The sequence below is a fragment of the Otolemur garnettii genome, unplaced genomic scaffold (genome assembly GCF_000181295.1).
Source record: "Otolemur garnettii isolate 467f Iridium unplaced genomic scaffold, OtoGar3 scaffold00031, whole genome shotgun sequence".
Classification (NCBI taxonomy): domain Eukaryota; kingdom Metazoa; phylum Chordata; class Mammalia; order Primates; family Galagidae; genus Otolemur; species Otolemur garnettii.
This window is the reverse complement of record NW_003852426.1, coordinates 13,560,600-13,581,329: the sequence shown is the minus strand read 5'-3', so window position 1 is coordinate 13,581,329 and position 20,730 is coordinate 13,560,600. Positions and strand designations below refer to the sequence as shown.

General features: G+C 50.2%; 4 protein-coding genes across 6 annotated transcripts in view; 1 reads left to right on the top strand and 3 right to left on the bottom strand.

The window, feature by feature from the left end:
• On the bottom strand, positions 1 to 5,054 carry RRP36 (ribosomal RNA processing 36). Of its 2 annotated transcripts, XM_003789330.3 has the most exons (7): positions 4,653 to 5,054; positions 2,628 to 2,775; positions 2,436 to 2,502; positions 1,950 to 2,054; positions 1,529 to 1,603; positions 1,291 to 1,408; positions 1 to 583 (listed from the first exon to the last, which is right to left on the bottom strand). In XM_003789330.3, exons 1-7 carry the CDS (start codon positions 4,756 to 4,758, stop codon positions 444 to 446), a joined length of 759 nt encoding a protein of 252 aa, XP_003789378.1. In that variant the 5' UTR covers positions 4,759 to 5,054; the 3' UTR covers positions 1 to 443. The 2 variants fall into 2 exon arrangements, with proteins under 2 accessions (XP_003789378.1, XP_012660202.1); XM_012804748.2 differs by lacking the exon at positions 4,653 to 5,054 and having other exon boundaries at positions 2,628 to 3,058.
• A 62-nt stretch (positions 5,055 to 5,116) lies between these two features.
• On the bottom strand, positions 5,117 to 11,969 carry KLHDC3 (kelch domain containing 3). The gene is made up of 11 exons (XM_003789203.3): positions 11,723 to 11,969; positions 9,326 to 9,538; positions 8,974 to 9,150; positions 8,702 to 8,817; positions 8,460 to 8,531; positions 8,126 to 8,339; positions 7,963 to 8,049; positions 7,702 to 7,810; positions 7,496 to 7,569; positions 7,285 to 7,363; positions 5,117 to 5,757 (listed from the first exon to the last, which is right to left on the bottom strand). Exons 2-11 carry the CDS (start codon positions 9,477 to 9,479, stop codon positions 5,691 to 5,693), a joined length of 1,149 nt encoding a protein of 382 aa, XP_003789251.1. The 5' UTR covers positions 9,480 to 9,538; positions 11,723 to 11,969; the 3' UTR covers positions 5,117 to 5,690.
• Positions 11,859 to 13,808, top strand: MEA1 (male-enhanced antigen 1). 2 transcript variants are annotated; one of them, XM_003789206.2, is made up of 4 exons: positions 11,859 to 12,010; positions 12,654 to 12,934; positions 13,018 to 13,120; positions 13,429 to 13,808. In XM_003789206.2, exons 1-4 carry the CDS (start codon positions 11,974 to 11,976, stop codon positions 13,578 to 13,580), a joined length of 573 nt encoding a protein of 190 aa, XP_003789254.1. In that variant the 5' UTR covers positions 11,859 to 11,973; the 3' UTR covers positions 13,581 to 13,808. The 2 variants fall into 2 exon arrangements, with proteins under 2 accessions (XP_003789254.1, XP_003789253.1); XM_003789205.3 differs by lacking the exon at positions 11,859 to 12,010 and adding an exon at positions 12,164 to 12,294.
• PPP2R5D (protein phosphatase 2 regulatory subunit B'delta) overlaps positions 13,697 to 20,730 on the bottom strand; it is a 25,779-nt gene continuing 18,745 nt past the window's right edge. Inside the window, exons 3-16 of the mRNA XM_003789202.2 lie at positions 20,154 to 20,370; positions 19,738 to 19,937; positions 19,534 to 19,644; positions 19,315 to 19,407; positions 18,204 to 18,334; positions 18,020 to 18,079; positions 17,820 to 17,928; positions 17,542 to 17,595; positions 17,062 to 17,232; positions 16,830 to 16,957; positions 15,459 to 15,560; positions 15,292 to 15,364; positions 15,031 to 15,147; positions 13,697 to 14,884 (exon numbers count right to left, since the gene is read on the bottom strand). Coding sequence (XP_003789250.1) covers positions 14,747 to 14,884; positions 15,031 to 15,147; positions 15,292 to 15,364; positions 15,459 to 15,560; positions 16,830 to 16,957; positions 17,062 to 17,232; positions 17,542 to 17,595; positions 17,820 to 17,928; positions 18,020 to 18,079; positions 18,204 to 18,334; positions 19,315 to 19,407; positions 19,534 to 19,644; positions 19,738 to 19,937; positions 20,154 to 20,370 — 1,704 coding nt within the window. The 3' untranslated portion in view covers positions 13,697 to 14,746. The remainder of the gene's footprint in view (positions 14,885 to 15,030; positions 15,148 to 15,291; positions 15,365 to 15,458; positions 15,561 to 16,829; positions 16,958 to 17,061; positions 17,233 to 17,541; positions 17,596 to 17,819; positions 17,929 to 18,019; positions 18,080 to 18,203; positions 18,335 to 19,314; positions 19,408 to 19,533; positions 19,645 to 19,737; positions 19,938 to 20,153; positions 20,371 to 20,730) is intronic.

The window sequence follows — 20,730 nt, the reverse complement described above, 5'->3', positions numbered from 1 at the left end:
ATGTGTAAAAAGAATGTTTATGAAGTGGTTCCTACATAAAGTCCCAGCCCTGGGAATCATAAACAGACTCCACGGCCTTCACTGGCCCCTTTTCTTCTGTTCCAGAATCATTAGTTTAAGGCTAGAAGAAAGTCACAAGGACACAATGAACCAGATCCAAGCAGAGGCTATGTGGCATGGCAGAAGGCTGCAATCCTCTTACCTGGGCCTCCCAGAGTGCCAGGATTACAGGCATGAGCCACTGTGCCTGGCCTCAGTTACTCTTCTTATCAAGCTCTATGGGCAGCCCAAGAGCCCTCTAGCCTTCTCTGAGCCAACTTAGTTCTAAAGCAGCTGTGATCCTTGCTCTTAAACTGGAAGGAATCAGGAAAACAGGCCAAGTCCAAGACTGTTCCCATAGATTCAGGTCTCTTTGAGGCAGTGGCAGAGCAGAGAACAGTTTCTTAATACTCTTTGCTCAAAGGGAGCTGTCTCTTGTCCTTGCCTGCATTTCGGCGCCTCTTTCGACTCAAGAAGCTCTCCAGCTTCCTTCTGCGTCTCAGCTCCTTGAACTTCTCAGCTAGGGCCAACTGGCGCTGCTCAGCTAAATAACAGGGAGAATGAAAGCTGGTGAGGAAAGGATGAACCTCCTCTCCCTTTTCCCTTCCCCAAGCCAGGTCAACAACTCCCAGCCTTTATGCTGGGATACGTGGATTGTTTAACGTTCACTGGTGTGAGCAAGTCAACTTTTGATACAATCTTACCTTAATTCAACCAACTATGAGTTCCTTCTAGTCAAGCATGTGTGGGGGAAACAGATAAAAGAATCCCTGCCATGTTATAGTAGAATTAGGGATATAAAACTAATTACAAATAACCCCTCTCTACTGTTTCTAGTTTTCTTTTTTTTTGGAGACAGAGCCTCAAGCTGTCCCCCTGGGCAGAGTGCCGTGGCATTACAGCTCACAGCAACCTCCAACTCCTGGGCTCAAGCGAGTCTCCTGCCTCCGCCTCCCAAGTAGCTGGGACCACAGGCGCCCGCCACAACGCCCGGCTATTTTTTGGTTGCAGCCATCATTGTTGTTTGGCGGGTCCGTGCTGGGGATTCAAAGCCGCCACCTTAGGTGTACGTGGCTGGCGCCTTAGCCGGTTGAGCTATAGGCGCCGAGCCCTAATTTTCTCTAAGTACCTGGGATCCAGCCTTCATGCCTTCCTTAAAGGAGCTCAGTGACCTTCAATACCGTACCTTAACACTATAGCCTCCACACTCCTGTCCCAGTAACTGGCCTGCAACAGTTATGTCCCACTCACATTTCTTTAGGAAGTATGGCCGATGGCCCTCCTGGGCCTGAGCCCGCCGTTCATGCTTCAGGGCCAGGCGCAACTCCTGCTGCCGCTTTCGTTCCTGCTGTGCCATTTCTTGCCGTTCCTGGGAAGCAAAGATGAGAGGAGAGGGGACAAGGGTGGGGAGGGGAGGAACCAGAGGAACTGTGAACACCTCCCACCTATAACTGCTCTTCCTACCCACCTGTGATTGTCACCCACTCACCATTCTCTGAAGCAGCTGCTGCAGCTTCTCGTGCTGCTCCCCTGAACGGTGCTTCTTCAACTGCTTTTTCACAAGCTCCACATTGTAAAATGAGTATAAGAGTTAGTATTCCGTAAATATTAGCTAAAAGTCTATACCAAGATTTTAAGAGGTTCACATATATTTTTAGCCCAATAACATTGAAGCAGTTAATTATTATCATTTTTATGATTAGAAAACAAAAGCATTGAGAGATTAGTAACTTGCCAATTGGTGACACTACCAGTAAATTGAGGGGTCAGGATTTGAATAGAAGAACCATTGTAGGCAGAATTAAATCTGCCCCCTACTATGCTTCCTGCTCACCTCTGCCAAACTGTCTAACCTGTGTTATAGTTTCCCACCTCTAAAAAACCCCTTAAATCAGTTTCATGCTGCATACCTCTTTTTCTTTGGCTCGGATGTCATCCAAGAATTGGTATGTTTTGTCAAACACCTCAGGATTATATTCCCCTGACAGATCATCAAAGCGGGGGTCCCGGGCAACCTTTGGAGAGAATAAGAGTATAAAACAGAACTGTTTTTTTTTTTTTTAAGAGACAAAGTCTCATTTTGTCACCCTTGGTATAGTGCTGTGGCATTACAGCTCACAGCAACCTCAAACTATTGGGCTTAAGCGATTCTCTTGCCTCAGCCTCCCAAGTAGCTGGGACTACAGGCACCCACCATAAGTCCCAGCTATTTTTAGAGACAAGGTCTCCCTCTGGCTCAGGCTGGTCTCAAACTTGTGAACTCAAGAAATCCACCCCCTTGGCCTCCCAGAGTGCTAGGAGTACAGGTGTGAAGCACCACACCTGGCAAAACAGAACTGTGTAGTGGCTTTTTACTGAAAGTAAAAGTGAGAAAGTGCTTCCTGCCTTTTCCTCACCTTTTTACAGATGGGGACAACCTGCCGTAAAAATGGTACTCGGATCTTGGCTGACATTTCCAAAGGCCTTCAGAGAAATTAAAAGAACAAGTCATAGGGACTCCAGTCTTGGTCAAAGGTTTCCCACCTGCCACCCAAGAAAACAGACATATACTCAAGGATCAACCTCCTAAGGCAGGCTTTGATCCTTACCTGTGCTTATCTGCAACACCTGGACTTTGGATAGGTGGTCTAGAAACCTGTTTCTTAGTGCTGTTTGCAGTTACAAACTGTTTGTATGTCTTAGTGCCCACTTGGCTCTGTAATTCCAACAGCTCCTCAAATGACATGTTCGATATACCTATAGAAGGTAGGGACAAACAGCTGAGCATGGCCCACTGTGGAAAAGACATCATCCCATCCTCATTCGTTAGGTTGTTGATCCTTTCTAATGTCCTTCTTAGACCAGTCATTATTACAAGTTCCAGCAGCACAGGCTATAATGACACCTAACTCACCAACTATTTCAGCTCCCTGGTGCCTCACCTTGCTAAGTCAGGTATGTATGTAAAGTCAAAGGTGGACCAAATCATAGTCCCTTCTTTTTCACCCTCTTTTATTTTTTTTCTTCTATGTATTTCTTTAGAGACAAAATTTCACTCTGTTGTCCCAGGCTAGAATGTTAGTGCTGTGGTGTCACAGCAACCTCAAATTCCTGGGCTCAAATGATCCTCTTGCCTCAGTCTCCCCAGTAGCTGGGACTATAGGTGCTCAACACCATACCCGGCTTATTTTTCCATTTTTAGTAGATTGGGGTCTCACTCTCACTCAGGCTGGTCACAAACTTCTGAGCTCAAGCAATCCACCTGCCTCAGCTCCCCAGAGTGCTAGGATTACAGGCATGAGCCACCGCTCCTGACTTTACCTTATCTTTTAAATAACTCCTTTACAGATCTCCCCACAAGGGCCTCCATCTCCCTTGCTCAGTTACTATTGCCAATGTCTTGGTTCATACTCTTAGCATCTTTTACCTCAATCAGTTCTCTAGCCTCCTAGTCTCCCAACCTCCAGCCTAAATCCTCTTAAAGCTGCACTCACCACTTCAGCCTCAGAGAGAGACTGAAAATGAAAACACTGCCACATACACCCTTCATATCATGTCACTCCTGGATTCTAAACTCCCAATGATTTCCATCTGCTCAGAGCAAAAGCCATACGTCTTATAATGGCCTGAAAGCCTATGGGACCTGGCTGTGTGTAATGTTTCTTCTAATCTCACTCTTCCTGTGTCAACTGGCCGCTTGGCAGTATATTCCCACCTTGGTTCCTTTGCACATGATGTTGCCTCTGACAGGTACGCTTCCTCCAGATGTACTGCCTGCTGCCTCACCTCCTTAAAGCCTTTGTTTAAATGTCAGCTAGTGAGGCCTTCTTTACCTTTTTTAAATTGCAACTCCTCTATTTCTCTCTGTATCTCCTATCACTTAAAAAAATTGAGGTATAATTCACATAAAACTCACCCCTTTAAGTATATTACATATATATATATATATATATGTACTTTTTTTTTTTGAGACAAAGAGTCTTGTTTGTCGCCCTCGGTAGAGTGCCCTGGCCTCATAGGTCACAGCAACCTCAAACTGTTGGGCTTAAGCGATTCTCTTGCCTCAGATTCCCAAGGAGCTGGGACGACAGGCGCCGCCACAACACTCGGCTTTTTTTTTTTTTTTAAGACACGAGGTCTCGCTCTGACTCAGGCTGGTCTCCAACCTGTGAGCTCTGGCAATCCATCTGCCTCGGCCTCCCAAAGTGCTAGGCTTCTAGGGGCGTGAGTCACCGCACTCAGCCTAATTCATTGTTTTATTGCTATTTTTACTGCCCCTAAGCTCCAACAGGACAAGAATATTTTGACTATTTTATTCACTACTACTACTATCTCCAGCAGCTAGAACTGTGCCCAGATAAGCCTGCCGAATTCGTTGAGTATTAACCCACTAAGCCTTCCATATTCTTTTCGCCTTCGTGCTATTGCATAATCAGTCTTCCCTTGCCGAAAACACTCATCTACCTTTAAAGAAACTACATCCTGTATCAACTCCCACTTTCCACTGCGCTGGGGGACCTCCCAGTGTTTGCCTTCCAGAAAATTTCGCAGTCTCACCAAACTGACTACAGGAGCCGGACCCCCGCCAGGTTGCTGGAAGCACTCCTCCCCCATCCCGGGCCCCGTGCCCTCACCCCTCTGCAGGTCGCGGGCCGCAGCACCAGGATCCAGGTCCCCACTCTCCTGAGCACCGCGGGGACCACAGGCCGCAGCCCGAGCTGACGAATTTGTTCCGGGCATCACCTAGCGCAGCCCAGGCACGACCAATGGCGCTACTTCCGCTCGCGGCGGCTCCCGCCCCGCCTCTTCCGGCGTTCCCTGGAGGCCGGATCTCGACGTGGTGATGAACCCGCAGAAAACAGGCCGCGCGCTCGGGCGACCGCTGGAGAGCCCGCCCCAGAGAGAACATCGCAACCTTCTGTCCGAGTGGTACGGCGCTGAGTTCCACGCCCCAGAAGTTGGAGCCAAGCCTTGGTAGCACTTAAAGTTTCCTAACACTGCTGGCTGAGAAGCTAGAACCTCAATAGTGCCCGCCCTCAGTACCCAGCCCGCCCTGCAGACTCCTGTCATCTCCACCGTATTCCACAGGAACACACCACACGTTTGGAGATTTTAATTCATTTTTACAAAATCTGAGCTGGCTGAGCCTCAGGGTACAGCAACAGCTCAGGGAAGGGTGGGATTATCTGCTGGTCCCCACCTCCCCAAGTCGGGGAGAAGGAGGTCTCATGCCAACAGCAGCAACTCTCAGCTCCCAGCCAATGCTCATGGCTCAAGCAGGGAGTGGGGTGGGTGTGGAGGTTGGGGTGGGAGTAGGGGTAGGGGGAAGCTCCCGAGGCTCAGACACTGCTTGCTTCTCCCTTTTCCCCATTCCCTTCCCAGCAGACCTTAGCTGGCCTGGGGCCGAGCAGAGACCCAGGAGCAGTTGGAGGGAGGTGGATGGGGACAGAGCACCAAGGGGAAGGGGCCCTCAGCCCAAGGAGGGGAGAAACCTGGCCCTCCCATCCCTACAGCTCCCCACTGAATTCACAGCACAGAAAACACCTCTAGTCCAACAACTCCACGGGGAAGTATGCGGAGTCCAGGGTCCAAAGGGGCAAGCGGGTGAGAGACGGGCAGGGGCAGTGAAGACAACAGCAGGCTCAGGAAGGTTAAATGGCAAAAACTTCCTCCTACCCATGGGAGGAGACGATGGGGCGACTGATATTGCTGTTGGTGGTCATGGCATTCAGCTCCCACCTGGAAGGCCAACAGTGATAGGCAGATAGAAGAGGGAGTTCCCACCTCAAACCCAGAGTTGCTTTAACAAAGTTACGAACACATCAGTCCCTTCAACTTCCTAAAGCTCAACCACCCACAGCCAACTCCTCCTTACAGTCCTACTAGGTTCAGACCCCACACACCACCAAAGCCAATACCACCCACTCTTCCACCTCCGAGCTCATATGGATTTCCTGTTTATGTTTATATATACAGTCCCATATCCCAGCACCTGGGATTTGTGTACACATCTCAGTAAATATCCTGACCTACCTTTCCTGCTCTGCTCAGATCCAAACAGGCAGCCCCTTCACCTCACCCCCACTAGAAATGCCCAATTTTTGTTCTCCACTCCCATTCTTTTTTTTTTTTTTTTTTGGTGGGGGCTGGGTTTGAACCCATCACCTCTGACATATGGGGATGGCACCCTACCCCTTTGAGCCACAGGCGCTGCCCTCAACTCCCATTCTTTTTAGGCTCTGACCTCCATAGAACCTATCCTCCCTGAGGCCTTTCTCACCTCCCACCATAGTAAAATTAAATCCTCTTTTTTTCAATAATTCTTTCACACTACAAAGATATACCAAGTACCTCCTTATGCCAAGACCCTAAGCAGTCTACTTGGTATTAGGTACTTACACATGTCAATCTTGGACCAGCCTGGGATTCATCAGTTCAGATTTGTATACTCTATGACACCAAATACTGAACACACAGACCCTCAGCAAGTAAGGGTTAAACTGAACTGATAAAAGCCAAGGGAAATGTTTCAGAAAAGCAAAAACATACACATAGTAACTTTTTTTTTTTTGAGATACAGTCTTACTTTTGCCCTTGGTAAAGTGCTCTAACCTCATAGCTCACAGCAACCTCAAACTCCTAAGTAGCTGGGACTAGGCAGTGGCCACAACACCTGGCTATTTTTAGAGACAGGGTCTCACTCTTGCTCAGGCTGGTCTCAAACTCCTGAGCTCAAACAATCCACCTGTATTGGCCTCCTAGAGTGCTAGGATTACAGACTCAGGCTAGTCTCAAACTCCTGTGCTCAACCAATCCACCTGTGTTGGTGTTCCAGAGTGCTAGGATTACAGGCGTGAGCCATCACATTGGGCCCTAAGAATGGAATTTAAAGGGAAGCAGCCAGGACCTGGAACTAATATGATCCAGAAGCTCCTAAACATGTCTTTATTTTGCAGCTAGATTCTAAGAGTTAATCATTCTTAGCATGTTAACAAATACTATATAAGCTCAGGTCTCAGAAAGTGATGTTTCTGAATTTAGTCTGAAAAACTAGATTGATTTTTAATTTAAGTTACGCAGCTGACAGTTTTATTATATGATAGCTATAACTTCACCTCCACTACCTCATTTCCCACAAGCATACTATTATCTCCAGCAGAAGAAAAACATCATCTGTTTCCTCCACACCGAGACCAAGCTAATCAGGTCACACCTATACTACTTGTTCATCCTCAACCAGTCCCTCCTTTCTAACCACTCACGTACCTGATGTCATGGGGCAAACAGGACTGGTCCAGGTTATACTGAATCACAGCCAGTTTGCACAGAGTCTTCAGACTAGGGCCTTTAAGGGAGGAGGTGGTGGAGGAAGGAGATTGTCAAAGCTCAGTAAAGGATCCAGTCCTGGATATCACCACCCAAAGACTGGGACCCTGGAGTCCCAGTCTCCATGGCAGAGGGGAATAACTATACTTACTAAAGTCCAAAATGTGTAAGTCAGAGTGATCTATGAGGTCAAACTCATCTCCCAGGCCTTCCTCAGGAGATGGACTGTAGGGATTAAAAGAGATGAAGGTAGGAGGAAAACTACCCACAAGACCCTCTTGCTCAAATACCTCCCACTCTCTGGGTTAGTCACAGACTTAAGCCCTTCCCTGAGCCCCTCCCCTCTCTCCTCCTAACCTGGTACCCCCAAAGAGGACAATCTTGTCACCAACAATACAGCAGCACTGGCGCCGGCGGGGACATGGTCCCTTTCCCTTCGGTTCAATCTTTTTCCAAGTGAAGGACACTAAAGAGAAATTTATATGGAAGTTTAATATTTGCCCAGTCCAGCTACCTTCCCCAACTCCCATCCCCTCACCTACTAAGGATTATTATTTTCTTTTCCTCCCACCTCGTTTGCTCCTGGTTCCTCCTCTAAAGGCAGTGAGTGCTGTTTACCTGGGTTAAACTTCCAAAGGTCATGGAAGTGCCGGTTCAGCCTTGCATTATAGCCACCAAAGATGTACAGCTCCCCATTGTAGCCAACTGGAAGGAGAGAGGAATGCCAAAAGTGTGAAGAGGGCAGGAAAGGGGACTCCACAAGGAAGTAACAAATACTCACAGGCTGAGTGGCTCCGACGCCCCTCAGGCAGCACTGGGGTGGGTGGACAGTCTAGCCAGGCCTCAGTTCTGGTGTCAAAGACTCGAATGCGGTTGCAATAAATCTCATTGTTAGAATGGAATGGCCCAAAGCGGTCAGCACGGCCCCCAAAGACATACATGTGACTGCCCAGCATTGTGGCTGAGTGGAAGTCCCTCCAGCGTGCAGGGTTGCCCTGGGCAGGGGAAGAGAGATGGGAGAGGGGATCAGCACAAAGGCTGGAAGGAGATCTGCTCTATTCCAGCTTCATATGACTTCTTCAATGAAGGGTAGGGATCTGGGAGAAAAAGCAGACCTTTGTACAGATAAGGGTCCAAGTCATGGTGCTGGTATCCAGCTTGTGAATGTCATTGGAAAAGCAGTCCGCCTGAGTGGGAAGTGAAAAGGAAGAAAAGAGAGAGCCAATAGTCACTCTCTGATCCAGTATCTCTCCCTTTAAAACCTGTAAACAAGCCAAATCCTCCCTTTTCACCACCCTAAATTCTTTTTCTCCTTTCTCATTCCCACCGGAAATTCCTAGTTTCTTCCCATACCTACCAGCTGTTCATAGCCCCCGAAAATGTACATGATCTTGCCCAGCACACAAGCTGAATGTCCATCCCGGGCCCCCGGAATTGTTCCTGACACTCGAGGTGTGGACCATTTGTGAGTATCTAAAGGAGGTAAGAGAATTCCCCAGGTAAGCAACCTCTGACTCTCCCTCCTAACCTCTGGGGTGCTTTATTCCCCACCCACGCCAACCCTAGCCTTTCCCAGGCTCCCAGGGCACCATTTGGCAGAATATAGCCTTTCTTGAGACCCATACTTACTGACATCAAAGGCATAGAGCACATTGCAGGCCCCTTCAGTGTCATTCCGCCCGCCCCACAGGAAGACTGTGTCATCGATGAGGACGGTTGAGTGTCCATACCGCATGTAGGGGACCACAGGAGCCTGCCCGCGGATGGTGGGCCTCACTGGGGGCAGTTTTGTCCAACGCAAGGACACTGTGGGCACACAGCTCTGCTCAGCCCTGGGAACCTCCTCCAAGCTGTCCACTATTCCCCAAACCAATTATTTGTCCCTAATCCCCTTGGCCACAGGGACCACCACCAAACCTCATTCAGCCGCCCATTTCCCTCCCTGATGTGGGCACTAGAGACAGTCTCAACACTGGCTTACCTGCATTGAAAATGTGCACATCTATCTGACGTAGTGTCTCATAGTCTTCACCAGAGCAGTACCCCCCGAAGGAGTATACCCGGTGCCCAACAGCCACTGCAGCATGGTTCACCCTGCGGGGCCCGCCCTCCAGGTGCACTGTCCACCGTAACATCCCCTGGACCACTGGTTACAGCAACATGCCCCCCCGGCACGGCCTGCTGCCTCCGCTACCTGCACACAAGTCAGGGCCACAGGCTTCTGAGGCAAGGTTTCTTCCCCGTTCACTGTCACTCTGCCCAGGACCAGCCTCCAAGTGTCACCCTGGTGGCCCTCCCACACCACCCCTCTGCAGGGACACTAGTCACAGCTCAGGTGGCTGGCCCTGACCCAGGGAAGCTGCCGAGGTCAGGGTGCTAGCCCTGGCCCTGTGTTCTCCAATAGCAAAGTGTGGGGCCACTGCAACCTGATTGCCAGCTCAGAATTTGTTGATCATGGTCACCCACTACTCACCGAGGATCCACCCTATCCCCATCTTGGCACAATCTCTAAGCCCCCTTTCCCAGGCTGGGTGTGTTCTCTTTGTCTTGGCTCTGTTCTGCTTACTGCCACCTCTCTAAGAATCTCTGTGTTCTTTAAGGTGGGGAAAGGGATCTCAAAATACTCACAGCTATTAATAGCTCAGCCAGCCCCAGACAGTCCATTGAAAGCTGGCATGGATACTTCAAAGCAGAAAAGCTTTTAGGCTTTTAGTGGAACAATGACCCTACCCAGGATAGGGTGGGACTGATCCAGAACAAGGACCTCCATGTAACCATGGTTGGTTAGCCCCTCACAGGGTGCTCGTCTTGCTGAGCTGTTTCCATCGGGGTCACTCAGGGCCCCCCACAGGCACAAGGAGTTCCTCTGACAGCTGTGCCTGGTATGTTGCCAGGACTAGGAACTTAAGCCAGAAACGTATGTGTATGCTTGAGACTGGTGGTGAGGTGGGGGCAGGGAAGAGGGTTTTTCTCCTCTTGCTACTTTCCTCAACCCTGCTATCATGGTACAGAACAAGCCATTTCCAACAGCTCTTCCTCAACTTGGGTCTATGAAAGGAGGATGGAAGGTGCACTGGAAAGGGGAAGAGAGGCAAAAATGCCTTTGGCATTTTTTTTTTTTTTTTTTTGGAGCATGAGAAAAACCCAGCATGAGATCATGATCTCTTAAAGACAACCTGCCAACCTAGTGATAATGGGTACATTTGAGGGCTCTTTCGGGCAAATCCTCTTGCAACTGGCAATGCCTTTGCTGGCAGGCACTTGCTTGGGTTTGAGTGCATCATCTGCTCCCTGTTCAAGAAGCCCTGGTGGAAGGAAGGGCCAGGCAGAACCTTGGGCACAAAAAAAGCTCAAATAAGGGAGACCCCCTATCAGGAAAGAGATGTGGATTTCAGCTGGCTTGCCAGGCCCACCCACCCAACCTCCCCCAACCCCACCCCCCATGCTTTAAATAGTCACCCTACCCAACTTGAAATAGCTCCAGCAGGAAACTACTTTCACTTCATTACTTCTGCTCTCAATCTGAAATATAGTGGATCTGGGCTTGTGGGGATAGTTTAGGGGGTCAAAAGGCTTAAGAATGGAATCCTTTATAGTCTCTATTCCACCCTTCCCTTCAGATATGTCAAGGTAAAGTAAAAAAAATGCACAAGAGATATAAGCAATGCCAACCAAAGGTAGAGAAAAAAAATCTTAGTTTCTCCTCCATAAGGACAACTCAAATTCAAGGAGTACAAGCCCTGAGGATCTGAGGGGATTCTTTCATCTCTGGGTCCCTCTGATCCTCCTTTACTAACGCATTTTCAAGCTTCTTCGATTCCCTTACTGTATCTATCCCTCTCTCTAGCCTCTTGCAATTCTGAGTCTGTATTTCTGGCCTTTCTTGATCGCCTGAGAGCATGGCAGTTTTCCCATTTTTCCTTTTCTCACTACTTCAAACTCCACCCAACAGCCCTCCATATGCCCACTTACACTAAGAAAAGAAAAAAACCAACATGCTCTGACCACAGATATTCCTCCCTGAATATGACTCTATCCGTGTATTCTTCCAGACACTCCAGCCTCCCATCCCCCACAAAGGCAGGCACCCCCTCCCGCCGCTGCTTCCATTATGTTAATCTTCCCCGTTCTCCTCATAACCCAGTCTTCCTTCCAATCCTTCAGGGCCTCCTGCAGCCACCAGGTCTCTTCCACTGGTTTCCTCACCATCCTCCCCAGCCCTGCTTTCCCCATTAATACTCTCCCATCATCCCCCTAGATCCCTCCCCACCCCCTCCTCATCACTCTCAGGCCCCTCCCCCGCAACTCCAGCTCCAGGTATGGGCGCCCCCAGCCCCCCCCCCAATTCTTCCCTGCCCCTCAATCCGTCCCAGGCTACCTGCCAGGCCGGGCCGGGGCGGGGCCGCGGGTCCTCGCGCTGCCTGCAGCCTAGAACCCGTTGCGCGCCAACCGACGTCTCGGTCCCCAACGAGATAAACACAGCCAAGCTCGGTCCTTCCGGCGGGCAGCTGTCTGCGCACGTGCAGTCGGAGCTAAGTGCCCGAGACCTTCTGGGACTTGTAGTCCGCAGCTTTCCGGAGGGACGTGAGGGTTGAGGAGGGGGCTGGAGCCTAAGGAGAGATTCTGCGCATGTGCAAATATGTGTCAAGACTGAGGGGGTCACTGGGTAACGCAGTTCTTTGCTTTCTCGGCAGGTGATGGAGGGGGCGGGCGCGGGGAGAACTCCTGGTTCTAGCTAGAGTCAGTCATGAGCATGGGGCGGGGCTGGAGGACGAGGCGCCCCAGCACATCCCGCCCCGCCGGAAGTGAAGGTGCGGGTTCGGCCGCGGGCTCTGAGCGGGTGCGGCGCGCGGAGACACGGGCGCCGAGACTCAGTGGGGGTGGGTGGGGGACGCCGCAGCTGGGGCCCTTTGAACTGAGCCCCTGAGGGCTGAAGGGCGCTCTCAGGAGGTAGGATGGGAAATCCCTAGGAGAGGAGGGAGGAGGGTGGCTCCGCCCTGTTTGGGGGAGTCTACTGACCTCGGGTTCCCAAGCAGGGGTGGGTTTCTGGCAGGGGTACCTTTTAAGGGGTGGTAGGGCCTCCGGTTGAGTTTATTTAGGAAGTGACAGAGCAGGGTGCGGTCGGACCCAGTTCTAGATAAGAGCCCGACTTAATAGGATGGAGGGGCGGAGGGGTGAAAGGTGCATGACCCTTGGGGATGGGAGCTGGTTTTGTAGACGCAAAAGGAGACCACAGGGAGCTGGATGAGAATGAATATGGGGCTGGTTCCTTCCAATCCTTCTATCCTCCTACCTTCTTGTTCTTACAGCCCCTGCCCGGATGGCAGCAGTAGTTCTAGGGGGAGACACCATGGGCCCTGAGCGTATCTTCCCCAATCAGACTGAGGAACTGGGACCACATCAGGGACCTTCAGAAGGCACTGGGGATTGGAGCAGTGAGGAGCCTGAAGAAGAACAGGAGGAAACTGGAGCAGGCCCAGCTGGCTACTCCTACCAGCCCCTCAACCAAGATCCTGAACAAGAAGAGGTGGAGCTGGCACCAGTAGGGGATGGAGAAGATGTAGTCGCTGACATCCAGGATCGGATCCAGGTATGATGGAGGAGGGTGTTCCTGAGTAGGTGAAGCTGGATCTGTGAAAGGCTGGACCTGAACTGTCTTCTCTGGCTCTGTAGGCCCTGGGGCTTCATTTGCCAGACCCACCAATAGAAAGCGAGGATGAAGATGAGGGTGGAGCTTCGGCATTGAGTAACCACAGCTCTATTCCCATGGACCCAGGTAAAAGAGATCATTCTTTCATTCTGGAGTAATTATGAAGAAAATGGACTGGACAGAAGTCAGTGGAAGTTAGAGAGGAAAACTCTATTCCAAAAAAGATACTGGGAGTTCATAAACTAAGGTTCTTTAGAGTTCAGAGTCCAGGTAAAGTGCTATTTTGGTAGATCTGGGGATGGGCTAGCTTGTCTAGACATAAGATGGATTTGGTGACCTCACGAGCCCAAAGGCTCTGGGTTGGTTCAGGGATTGGGGAGGGCAACTTGTCCCATTGTTTCTATGCCCTAACTGGCCTCTGGCTGTGATTTCAGAACATGTAGAGCTGGTGAAAAGGACGATGGCTGGAGTAAGCCTGCCTGCGCCAGGGGTTCCTGCCTGGGCTCGGGACATATCGGATGCCCAGTGGGAAGATGTGGTACAGAAAGCCCTCCAAGCCCGGCAGGCATCCCCTGCCTGGAAGTGACCACACTGAGAGCTGCCTTATCATCCCACATTCCAGGCCAGAACCAGCATAGGACTGAACATGTCCATCTCCATCTTCACTACCTCCCTTTCCACATCAAGGCAAATCAGACACTTCTTCTCAGAGACCCACTTTATTCAGTTCTGTACATAAGGGGACATCGGCCCAAGCCCAACCCACCTTAGCATGTATCACTCTGTGGAGAATAAAGCACCCTATGTACACAGCTAAAAGCCATACTGCCTGTGCCCTTGGAACCTGGGTCCAGCCCTTCTCAGCCCCTTGCCCCTACATGGTCTTAAAAGAGACAAATGAGGGCCTGTCCAACATCAGCAGAAACAAGGAAATAAATAGGTGTTGGCAGGAGCTGTGCTTGCAGCATTGCTCCCTGCTTCCTTCTTTCTAGCTATGGGAACCAACAGCACAGGAAAGCAGTCAGGTCCAGGGTGGTCCCTTCCATGTTTGTAATCCCAGGGCTGCTGCTCACCAAAGGGGTCACAGGGTAGGGTGTTTTCTCATTCCCCTCCTTGGTTTATCTGGGCCCTATATTCATCATTTATGGTCCATAGCATATACTTTTCTCCTTTTGACCTCCCACATAGTCTTAGTCAGGCAGTGGGTAAGAGGAAATAATATAATCCTGTCAGCCTGCACACTGCTGGGACTGGGGGCCTATTTGTGCTGCTGAGGGTTGGCTTCCCTCCAGCTACTTGCTCCAGGGGCGAAGGGGCTTGACATAACTTTGGTGAGAATAATCTCCTGTTCCCTACATGCCTCTGCAGGGGAGAAAGAGGAGAGAATTCAAATGAGAATGAAGGGAAGAACGGAGGAGCACATGTATTCCTGTGTGTTTTTCTCAGAGCAGCCTCAGGTAGCTGTGGGATTAGGAGCAGGATGGGAACAGGCATCCCCAGGTTATTTGAGCACCGAGCATCTGAGTACTCGGTCTGTCTGTATTAGCCACAGGGAGGCATGAACACATTTGGGGGTGAAGAGGAACCCACTCTGTGGGTATCCCTACTTCCAAGTGCCCGTATCCTCTCCCTAGAGTAGTCAGAGAGGCGCTGCCTTGCCCCAAGTCAGCCAGTAGGGAATAGAGGGTGGAGGGCTGGGGCAGCATCCCAGGGCTAAGTGGGCTGTGGCCCTGTGATGGGAAGGTGATGGGGTCAAAGAGCCTCCTGGCTGGCAGTTAGGAACTCTTCTGCCCGCTTATGGGCCTCCAGTGCCTTGATGGTATACACATCCTGGGGCAGCTCTGATTTCCTCCGCAGCAGCACTTTCTCCTTCTTGATGTCCTTTAGCATCTGTGTGTGGATAGGGAGAAGGTGAGGAATGGTGACCAATTCCCAGTGAATTCTGTTGTTTCCTCCCCTTATTCTTGGACTCTGCTGCTCTTGTCCCCTTTCCCTTCCAGAGCTATTATTTCTGCCCCTGCCTCATGCCCTCTTACCTGCACAGCCTCAGTCTCCACCGTCCTTTTTAGAAGCTGGATATCCTCTGCTGTGGGCGTCTCTGTCTCCATTGAATACACAGGGGGCAGCGGTGGAGGAGCTCGGAACATGGGATACTGAGAGCAAGAGGAGAGGATGAGTGGTGAGAACCACTTCAGACATTTGTGGGCCTGTTTGCCTTATACATGATGTTCTTCTGACAAATTCTCTCCAACTCAAGATGGGCCCCTCTGTTCATAGCAGTGGCAGAAAAATCTCACCTGGGGATTAAGCCGGGCGAGCTCCTCTATTTTTTGCCACATTTCTTCCCTTTCCTTCATTCGGAACCGGCCCCTGAGGGAGCAAAAGTAGGATTGGGGCTAGGCTTGAAAGAAGCAAAGTGAGCTGGCGGTAGAAGATGACAGTCCTTAGGGAAAGAGATACTCACTTCTGCTTCTCTGCCTTGTACTGTTGTGTGCAGTCATCAAACAGCTTCTGATTCATTTCCATAAACAGCTTCAGGGCATTATAGATCAGTCCATGGATTGTCCTGCCACCCAAAAGAAAGATAAGGGATAGGAGGCCAGAGCCTGCCCTTAGTGCCAGTACCCCAATTTGCTCTTTTCTAGCGGGTGTCTCTGGAGTTTTCTTATTTACTACTCCCATTTCACGAACCTCTATAAAGTATAAGCAAATAGCTCTAGCCAAATCATGTGACTTAAGACTGGTCTTTCATGATCTTTACAATCAATATTGGTCTACCTGTCCATCCTTCCCCACCCTATGCTTCAAGGCCTACCTTCTTCCTACCACTTCACTGTAACCCACACTAATGGCCTCCCAGCAGCACGATGGACTGCATTACACAGACCACACTATTTGCTTTTAGCAGAAAAGTCTTTACCACTCCAAGATTCTTTACTCATACTCTTTTAAGAGGCTCACATCTGGGCCAAGCGCAGTTGCTCATACCTATAATCCCAGCACTTGGGAGGGCAAGCTGGGTAGACTGCCTGAGCTCACAGGTTTGAGAACAGCCTGAGCCAGAGTGAGACCTTGTCTCTTAAAAACTAGCCAAGTGTTGTGGCAGACACCTGTAGTCCCAGCTACTTGAAAGGCTGAGGCAAAGAGAATTGCTTAAGCCTAGGAGTTTGAGGTTACTGTGAGCTATGATGCCATGGCAATCTACCCAGAGTGACAGCTTGAAATGCTGTCTCAAAAAACAAAAACCCATGACTGTATTAATGTACACAACTATGATTTAATTAAAAAAAAAAAAGAGGCCAGTACCTATGGCTCAGTGGGTAGGGTGCCCGCCCCATATACCAAGGGTGGCAGGTTAAGACCTGGCCCCCACAGCTACAACAGCAGTGGCAATTGCAACAAAAGATAGCTGGGCGTTGTGGTGGGCACCTGTAGTCCCAGCTACTCAGGAGGCTGAGGCAAGAGAATTGCTTAAGCCCAAGAGTTGGAGGTTGCTTGTGGGCTATGTTGCCACAGCACTCTACTGAAGGAGACAAAGTGAGACTCTCTCTCTCAAAAAAAAAAAAAGCTCACATCAGCTTCCCATAGCATAGAATTATGCCTCCAAAGCTATGATATGACCTACAGAACAGCTGACAACAGGAACAACGTCATGATGCCCTGCTGTCACGGAGATCTCTTACATGGGCGTCTTTCCTCTCTAGCCTCTCAAGGTCCTACCAATATGCAATGGGCACCAGCCCTACTTGCTGAGTGACTGGGGAAAACCCCTGGCTCTTTAGTTCTTTCACACTCTCAAAGGTTCCAAAACCACATCCCCACCCCAGCACCTTACTTGTTCCAGTGGCTCTTGGAGTTCCTATAGAGTGCTGGGAACATGATGGGGAGGACTCGGGCAGCATTGTCACTTATCAAGCTCATGATATACTCGTTGTTCCAATAATAGAGAGCCCGCTCTGCCACCTGGTGGGGAGAGGTGGGACTCAATGTGGGTACTGCTTGTTTCACTTAAGACCTCAGTTTCTGGGAGGCAAGGACTGGGATATGCTGCTGGGTCTGAGTGTCACCTGGAAATGAGGACTGGAGACACATTTGGCAAGCTGACGGAAGAGTGGTTCCATCACTTTGCTGAACTCTGAAGGTTCAATGACATCTAGAATCTCCTCTAGTTCATTCAAGAACATCACTTCTTTAGGGCTATGGGTCTTGGGCCAAAACTTGAGAAGTCCCACAATCACCTGTGAAAAGAGGAGGCCATGGGGATAAAATTCTCCACACCTACCTGGTTCTCTAGGAAGCTTTCCTGCCCAGTCTTCCCCACCCCAGTAGGCACAACTTAGATGACCTCAGCTAACCGTTATTCTAGCTTAGATCTGTTTTCCAGGTGTATATATAGATTTCACTTCTCCTTCAGATAGGAAATCACATTACCTATCAAGTCACAGTCCTTCTGAGCACCTGCTTAAGCCACTGCTCAACAGGGACAAACTGGCTAGTGATGCCAATGACAGTGAGAGGTGAACCTTGGGGTTCAGAAGGGGAATTACCGGCTCAGTCAGACTGCTCTCCTTCTCCAGGAATTGTACCACACAGTATGCCAACTGCAAGAGTTTGAGATAGAAATGAGGTGAGGTGCAGGTCCCAAAGATCACAGAGAGGTCAGTGACAGAAACAAGATCCCAGAAAGGAAGAGGGGGTGTGGAGAAGAATTATCCCACCTGTTCCCGCCTCCCCTATCCCAGCTTTTGCCTTCCCACTCCTCTTTTCTGGGCTGCCTGTGTTGGGGATCGCACAGTTGTTGCCCATCAGGAGGAAGGCAACTCACCTGAGGGTGGTAGACACTAAGGGACTTGACTTTGTGAAGGGGAAGCAAGACACGGATAAGGAACATCTTGTGCTCTTCCTTAAGAGGCAAAGCAAAGCCATTGATGATGCTAGGAATTAAGGGAGGCTTGTTAAGGCCAAGCTGAATGCACCAATCCCCCAACTTTTTTCAAGCATCTGTGCCCTAACCCCACTTCTTACCTGCCCAGGATCTCCAGGAGCTCGGCAATCCCGTTGTGATGCTCTGTCTCATAGATGAACCTGGGGGAAGAAAAAGGGCTCTCCTGACAACCCCTGATGTCCCTCCAGTGTTCTGCAGAGCCCTCCTTCCTCCCTGTTCCCACTCCACCTCTGCAGCTCACTTTACTCCTAAGCCTGGACTCACCTGTAGAAGATGTGGTTGATCTGCCTACGAATATAAGCCCGGAGCCCCAAAAACTTGCCATAGATGCGATGTAAAATGGTCTTGAGGAAGTCCCGCTCTCGAGGATCCTCACTGTCAAATAAATCCAGGAGCTGGCAGCAGGAGGGATGAAAGGCAGCAAGTGAAGCACTAGCCAGAGAAAGGCTGGGGCTGGGGTGACACAGGGTCCTGCCAGGGGAAACCCAGGTTTTCTGAAGAAAGGAAGTAGGGACCAGTCTCTGAAAAGCAGAGCAATTCTATTACATTGTTCTACCCAATGAGATGTCTGGGTATGCATGTTTTTCAACCCCATTGTTTCCCTCCATTATGTTGGAAGCTCCTTAAGGGCATGGAAGGGTTGTTTTGGGGTTTGTTTTTTGGAGACAGATTCTCACTCAGCCACCCTGGGGTCGAGTGCCATGGTGTCATAGCTGACAGCAACCCCAAACTCTTGGGCTCAAGTGATTCTCTTGCCTCAACCTCCCAAGTAGCTGGGACTAGAGGTGCCAGCCATTAGCCTGGCTATTTTTTAGAGAAGGGGTCTCACTCTTGCTCAGGCTGGTCTCAAACTCCTGAGCTCCAGCAATCCGCCCACTTTGACCTCACAGAGTACTGGTATTACAGGTGTGAGCCACTGTGTCCAGCCGGGTTATTTTGTTTTGAGACAGGGTCTCACTCTGTCATCCCAGGTAGAGTACAATGGCATCATCATAGCTCACTGCAAACACACACTCCTGCCTCAGCCTCCTGAGTAGGTGGGACTACAGGCACCCACCACAATACCTGGCCAGTTTTTTTTTTTTTATTTTTGGTAGAGGCAGGGTCTTGCTCTTTTCCAGGCTTGTCTCAAACTCCTGACCTCAAGAGATCCTCCCACCTCAGCTCCCAGAGTGCTAGAATTACAGGAGTGAGCTATCATGCCTGGCAAGAGAATAGGTTTGGTAACTCCTCTCATAATCTTGTTCCAGACATAGCTAAAGCCCAATATATTGAGCATAAGGGGAAAAAGCCACTGGAACACAGGAAAGGGGGGCTTGGGATAGAGTTCAAGGAAAAGAAAGAGGAGGGGAGGACAGAAATCTCAGGGACTCACAGCAAGGACAAACTTCTGATCAATGTACTTCTTGGCTATGTTTGGCTGGAAGTCAGGAGACTCAAGGAAACGTAAGAAAAACTCATACACAAGCTGTGGGGAGAAAGAAGCATCCACTGAGAGGGTATTCCCAAAGCCTGGGAGATACCCCTTTGCTGTAAGACTCAGAGTATCTCCATCCCCCACAGTCAGGGCCACGCTGCCTCCTTGCGGTAGTACCTGGAGATGTGGCCAGGCAGCTTCCAGGGTGGGCTCATCTTCCTCTGGGTCAAATTCAGCCCCTGTGGGATTTGATGAAGGTGGCAGTGTCCGGAAGAGATTCACTGAAAACTGACAAGTAGAGCCAGGTTAGAGCTCCTTACAGACTTTTCCAGGGACTCACACCCCCACCCACCACCTACTATGTCCTTTCCCTGTACCCACCATGGTGACAGCCTCAGGGTAAATGGCCTCGGTGACAACATCACGGCTATGGGTGATGTACTCCACCATCTCATTGAGTCCTGCCCGCTTTACTTCCTTAAATTTGAGGTCACTGAGTGGGTCTGACACGAAGTCAAAGAGGACACAGCACTGGCGTAGCTTCTGGATAAACAGCTCCTCCCGCTCCTGGGTTGGTGAATCTGTGGGGGGCCCAGCAGTTAGATTCTCCTTCCCAGACCTACACTGCCCTGCTCTACTTGCCTTTCACAGCCTTCCTTAAGCCCACCCTGCTACCATTCTGCTCCCTCATGTTCTCTGGAACTCCTTTCCCCACAAAATACCACAAAACCTCCATTCTACCAATACCCAGTACCCTCTAGACCCAGTGCAATAACTCCCTGACCATTTATAAGTACCTTTCAGGGCAGGAAGCTTCTGCAGCTCCCGGTTCTTGCTGAGGTTGAAGCGGGAGGAGCTTTGCCTTCGTTCCTTCTTGACAATCTGAGGCCCCCCGGAGTACTTGATTTTGCTGAGCTGTGTTGGGGGTGGTGTACTATTGCTGGGACGCTTGTTGGATGATGGTGGCTGAGACTGGGACTGGGTCTGGGACTGTGGCTGGGCCTGTGGCTGGGCCTGGTCAAACAAGTAATCCATTGAAGTCCACTCCCCAACATATGCCTCCCACTCTGTGCCTGAGGCTCCCCAATCCCCCAGGCTGTCTGTGCCTGTATTGATCTAGGCATCGAACAGATGTCTCCTGCCCTGAAGTGCTAAAACCAGGGTCAAAGAGTTAACTATGGCTTGTAGTTCTGGCAGGGATAGTCAAGAATTCATGTCTCCCAAAGTGATGCTCACTGCCTGTGCATCAAGACCCTTTGAAATGTCCATTCTAGTTCATGAACAGACCAAACTGTTGCATGGTTAATGAGAAAAGTAAGAAAAGTGGTTATCGGCTCGGCGCCTATAGCTCAACCGGCTAAGGCGCCAGCCACG

Bases quoted from the DNA above. Each gene is read 5' to 3' on its own strand.
- RRP36 (XM_012804748.2), bottom strand. From the start codon at position 2,887: ATGACTGGTCTAAGAAGGACATTAGAAAGGATCAACAACCTAACGAAT. The intron at 1,604-1,949 runs GTATGCAGCATG...TACAATGTGGAG, and splicing joins TCCGAGCCAAAGAAAAAGAG to CTTGTGAAAAAGCAGTTGAA. The intron at 584-1,290 runs GTGAGTGGGACA...CCTGTTATTTAG, and splicing joins GCCATACTTCCTAAAGAAAT to CTGAGCAGCGCCAGTTGGCC.
- MEA1 (XM_003789206.2), top strand. From the start codon at position 11,974: ATGTGCAAATATGTGTCAAGACTGAGGGGGTCACTGG. The intron at 12,011-12,653 runs GTAACGCAGTTC...TTGTTCTTACAG, and splicing joins AAGACTGAGGGGGTCACTGG to CCCCTGCCCGGATGGCAGCA. The intron at 12,935-13,017 runs GTATGATGGAGG...CTGGCTCTGTAG, and splicing joins ACATCCAGGATCGGATCCAG to GCCCTGGGGCTTCATTTGCC.
- KLHDC3 (XM_003789203.3), bottom strand. From the start codon at position 9,479: ATGTTACGGTGGACAGTGCACCTGGAGGGCGGGCCCCGCAGGGTGAAC. The intron at 9,151-9,325 runs GTAAGCCAGTGT...GTGTGCCCACAG, and splicing joins TGTGCACATTTTCAATGCAG to TGTCCTTGCGTTGGACAAAA. The intron at 8,532-8,701 runs GTAGGTATGGGA...CTTCCCACTCAG, and splicing joins TCGGGGGCTATGAACAGCTG to GCGGACTGCTTTTCCAATGA.